The sequence below is a fragment of the Pteropus alecto genome, unplaced genomic scaffold (genome assembly GCF_000325575.1).
Source record: "Pteropus alecto unplaced genomic scaffold, ASM32557v1 scaffold160, whole genome shotgun sequence".
In the NCBI taxonomy this organism is placed as follows: domain Eukaryota; kingdom Metazoa; phylum Chordata; class Mammalia; order Chiroptera; family Pteropodidae; genus Pteropus; species Pteropus alecto.
Genome location: NW_006429864.1, coordinates 901,319 through 906,226, shown reverse-complemented (window position 1 = coordinate 906,226; position 4,908 = coordinate 901,319). Strand labels below are relative to the sequence as shown.

At 56.1% G+C, this 4,908-nt stretch overlaps 1 protein-coding gene across 3 annotated transcripts; it reads right to left on the bottom strand.

Annotated features, from left to right (window-relative positions):
- Window positions 1-1,394: 1,394 nt before the first annotated feature.
- GTPBP3 (GTP binding protein 3, mitochondrial) lies at window positions 1,395-4,908 on the bottom strand. 3 transcript variants are annotated; one of them, XM_015586253.2, is made up of 9 exons: window positions 4,779-4,908; window positions 4,224-4,471; window positions 4,046-4,132; window positions 3,755-3,957; window positions 3,533-3,605; window positions 3,295-3,438; window positions 2,937-3,102; window positions 2,326-2,604; window positions 1,395-2,139 (listed from the first exon to the last, which is right to left on the bottom strand). In XM_015586253.2, exons 1-9 carry the CDS (start codon window positions 4,829-4,831, stop codon window positions 1,914-1,916), a joined length of 1,479 nt encoding a protein of 492 aa, XP_015441739.1. In that variant the 5' UTR covers window positions 4,832-4,908; the 3' UTR covers window positions 1,395-1,913. The 3 variants fall into 3 exon arrangements, with proteins under 3 accessions (XP_015441739.1, XP_024899605.1, XP_024899597.1); XM_025043837.1 differs by having other exon boundaries at window positions 3,322-3,438; window positions 4,758-4,885; XM_025043829.1 differs by having other exon boundaries at window positions 4,758-4,882.

Here is a 4,908-nt window from a genome sequence, read left to right as displayed (position 1 = left end):
CCTACACGGACCCTACTCACCCTTTCTGGGAGCCCTCTGGACCCTCTTCACACTATGACATCTGGATACCCAAACTCACTAGATTCACATTATTGCTTTTCTTCTCTGGGCATCAGTTTGCTTTTCTGCAAAATGAGCATGATAGTGATATCCACGGACCTGGCTCATGAGAAACCCTTTCCCTCCAAGAGACCCCCATTCAGGGGCAACCCCAGCTGTTGAATAAGCAAAGAATTCAACGAATAGTGACATATTGCAATGAAGTCCGTGAAGACCTGGGGTTGGGGTTCCCCTTTAGTTGGGTGGTAAGCACCTCCTGAAGACCTCCTTTGTGGGGCCTGGACACCTCCCAGCCTCTGCTCATGTGTCCCCTGGAGCCTGAGGTGGTATCTTCAACCGTGGGAGGTGGAAACAGTTTTCTGATTCTGGAAAAGATCCTGACTCTATTTGAGACTCAGTTTCCGCCTCTGGCAAGGGAAGTTGACCATTTACACACTGCCAGGTGGGTGTGGAAGCCTGGCTCCCTGGGACCCTAGATCTCTGGGACCCTAGGCAGCCAGAGTTCTGATAGAGAACAGACAGGCATCTCCCTTGTTAGAGCGAGGCGCCCTCTGCTGGTTTGTCACCACTATAGCAGGCCCCCCATAAGTCTCAAAATTAAAGGCCTCACTAACAGGCCCTTCCTCTCCTCCTCCAACTCACCTCCCACCTGTCTTCTCCTCACTCATTCTGCTCCAGACACGCTGGCCACCTCACTGCTCCTTGAACATACCGTGATGTTCCCACCTCGGGATCTTTGCACATGCTGTGCCTGCTGCCTGGGACACTCATGAGCCTCCTCCACCTGGTTTCCTTCTTCTCATCATTCAGATGTCAGCATAAATGCCACCGCTGCAGGGCAGCTAGCCCACAGTCCCTGACCAGGTCAGGTCTCCTAATTGTAAGTTCGCACAGCAGCCATCGGACCTCACTGGAAGTAGCTATGTCTCTAACAAAGGCAGGGGTGATGCCTGCTCATTCTCCACGTTCTCAGCACCCTACACTTGGCCTGTTGCACAGAAGGCCTACAGTGAACTCAAATTAGAGTTGAACAGACCTATGTGCAAATCCCAAAGCTTGAGATCTCCAACAACCTACTACGACTCTGAGCCTGTTTCCTCATCTATAGAACTGTAACAAAATGCACACCACATTGTGCTATTATGAAAATCCACCAAAATGACATGTACAATTCTAGCCTATACAGGCTGCTTGATAAATATTCACTGAGTGAATGAATGAATCAATGAAAACTAAGCTTGGAGAGGGAGTAGAGCCTCGGGATTTTACAAGCCACTTTTAAGGTTCAAGAAGCAAATTTCGAGATTAATACTAAAAAAGAAATGACAACTTGCAGAGCAATAAATAAACAGTGTATATAGAAAATACAAGACAAAATTTTTTTGTCTTTTACAGGTGCATCCACAAGTATGCATACATTCAAGAGAAAGTTCTAAAAGGACACAAGTTAAGCCATGACCCCAGTGGGGGTGGATTTCCACATTTAAACATTTCTAGATCACCTAAGTTTTTTATGTTTCTTTGGTATTTGCAAAATAAATTAAAAACTATGAAACAAAGACCCCTAAGACCCTCTTACCTCCCTCCCAACCCTCCATTGTTATTCCTCTGGCATCAGGTGCCCCAAAAGACCTCTGTTCAGCCCCACTCCAGGGCCTGAACCCCCAGCAAGTCCCTGCAAGGGAATGTGACCAGCTAGAGCTTGGTCATTGCCAGCAACAGGGAGCTCACTCACCATTTTGGGGTCAAGTTCTTCCCTGAGGAGAGAAGAATCTCACTTGGCCTAAGCTGTTCCCAGATGCCTCAAAGCTTCTGAGCGCCCACCCAGCCTGGTCCAAATTTCAGCGGTCTCTTTACTTGCCCACACAGAAGTCCTGGAAGATAATGTCCAGGATCTCTTCAGTGCCCCCTCCACCAGTGAGGTGGGCCAGGTGCCCCCGGGCAACCCGCAGTGCCTCAGCAGCCAGGGATACGTCTTTAGCTTGCTTGTAGTGGCCGAGGGCATCAAGGCAGCACTGGAGGTGATGCTGGTGCCTTGCACGTGTCAGAAGTGGTGGGCCTGTGGATGGGTCCCCACACCTGGTAGGAACAAAGAACATGCTCTTAACCTTTGCCACCACCACTCAAAGGGCGGGGATGAATCATACCCATTCTGCAGATACAAAAACTAAGTCTGCAGTCAGGTACGTGTCCCAGAGCCCGTGGCTTAGCCCCCTCATGAACTTGGGTAGAGGGAGGCTGCAGGGGCAGGAAGGGGTGGCTCACACTGCAGCCAGCTCCTTCCTCAGTGCCTCCAGGAGGCTGTCCAGCCCCTCCCCTGTCAAGCAGGACAGGAGCAGATGTGGAGGAAGGTCCGGACTGGGGTCTGGATCCCCAGGGGGCAGTAGGTCTGACTTGTTCAGCACTAGCAGGAGACGCTGTCTGTTCCCATTGGGGCTCTCGGCTCCTGCAGGGCTGACAACCATGTCCAGGAAGTTGCAGCTGGATGGAGAGGCCAGGTCAGAGGCATCCAGCACAGCCAGAATGAGGTCAGCCTGCTCCAGCCTGGAGGAGCAAAGAGAACCAACTGAGCAATGACCCTAGAATATGGCAGTTAAGGACATTGGGCTGGGGGGAATGTGAGAGGGAGTAGAGCATTGGAAGCCGAGTAGAGCATTGGAAGCCGAGCAGAGCAAGACGGCCAGGAAGAATGGGAAAGATGGGGCAGAGCATGTGGGCAGAGGTCAAAATCTAATGGCTGCCCTCCCCAAATCACCCCAAATCACGGGCTCCTCACTTAATTTTGTGATTCAAGAACAAAGAAAAATACATGCAATACAGAGAAAGGGAGAGGAAGGGCCCATTTCCTGCTACCACCTCCCTGTCTGCCCACCCACCTCTTGCGAGCACGCCGCACACCCTCCTGCTCCACTGGCCCTATGCCCTCCCGCAACCCTGCTGTGTCGCTTAGGAGTGCCGGGAACCCAGCCAGATCCACCGGAGTCTCCAGCACGTCTCGGGTAGTCCCTGGCTCCGAGGACACGATGGACACAGGCTTCCGGCCTGGGAAGGGGGAGGGGGTCAGAGAAAGGTGTGATCAGTGAAGATGAGGGAACCCCTCCCCCAAGCTCCAGCCCCAAGCTGGACAGAGCTTTGGTCCTCCCTGGCCCCTTCCCCACAGCTGAACAGCTCGGTTCCCCAGCTCCTGACCCCGCCCCTAGCAGTAGGCCCTGCCCCTGCCCACCTCCCACCTACTGAGCAGGTTCACTAGGCTGCTCTTGCCGGCGTTAGGGGGTCCAGCGACCACTACGTGTGCTCCTGAGCGGAGCCTCTGCCCGCGCCTGGCATCCCGAAGATGTGTTCCAAGTGCCACCTCCAGCTCCTGCACTTGGCTGTCAGCTATGGATGGAGGAAAGCAGAAGGGAGGGAGTGAGGGGGCTTCTGGGGGCTGAGATGTCAGGTATCCCCACTCCCCACCCACAGGCAGACCCACCTCGCTCTAGGACGCCCTCTTCCAGGTTGTCATCCTCCCCAAAGTCAATATAGGCCTCCACATGGGCCAGAGCCTGAGGGAGGGAAGGGAGGTGTTGTGATCACCCAGGAACCCAGCCCCCCATTTGCCCAAGTCCAGCCCAACCTAAGGGGCCAGACTGAGGCTCATAGGGGATGGACAAATGGGGTCTCTGAGGCATACAATGGGAAAAAATGGACTTGCCTTAGTGAGAGTCTCAGCCCAGCCACGGCAGAGGTGACCCAGTTCTCCATCCAGCTGCCTGAGGGCCTGCCGCCGCTGCGCCTCAGTTTCGGCATGGATCAGATCCGCCAGCCCCTCCACCTCGGTCAGGCTCAGCTTTCCGTGAGCAAAGGCCCGCCTGGTGAACTCGCCCGCTTCCGCTGGCCTTAGTCCTGGCACTCTGCCTGCGGGACGGTCCTGGGTACTGAGCCCATGGTCCTCACCCAGGTCTACTGGCAGAGCCAGACTTTGAACCCAAAGCTGCAGACTCACCCAGGGCCTGCAGAACGCCGCTCACCACCGCCGGGCCTCCATGTACGTGGAACTCCGCGCAGTCCTCACCCGTGAAACTTTGGGGACCTAGCGTGGCGAGGAGTCAGAGAAGAGCACAGCCTGGGCAAAGGCCTGGAGGGGGTACACTGGGTTCATGGGAACTACAGGAGCCCTTCACCTGGGAACCAGAGCACTAGCGCGCGGTCCAACGGCTCCCCAGAACAGGGGTCTCTGAGCAGACGCAGGCAGGCGCTGCGGGCTGGGGGCAAGTCCCGCGGCGCCGTGAGGCTCCGGAGGGCGTGGCCGCTGGCGGGGCCGCTGGTCCGAATCACTGCGATGCCGCAGCGACCTTGACCCGAGCTCAGCGCGAAGATGGTGGACCCGGATCTGGGGGCTGAGGAGCCACTGCCCTGGCGCGTGCACGGTCTGGGACAGGAGAGGAGAGAGTTAGTGCATCTGGGAGGCTCTGCCGCAGTGTGGCAGAGGGATCAAGGGTTCGGAGGCTCTGCGGGAATAGACAAGTTGGGAGGGACTGAGACCAGAGGGTGACCTGATTGAGGACTCTGAAGCCGGGTGACCTAGGGCTCTGCGACAGAAAGATGAGGAAATTGGGGTTTGGAAGAACTGGAAAGGTGGTTATGCCGCAGGAAACTGGGTCCCCAGGCTCCAGGGATAGAATTTGGGGCCCAAGTAGCGCCCCACACTGTCTCACCCCTTTCCCGGGTAACCCCACCTGCGAGGCCCACGTGCCGCCCGGGCTACCAGGGTCCAGGGTACCCGCCACATGGATTCACAGCCAGCGATCCGCCTGCCCACCCTGCCTGAGAGGCTTCAAGTCCTGGCAGGAGGCCCCGCCCACTCAG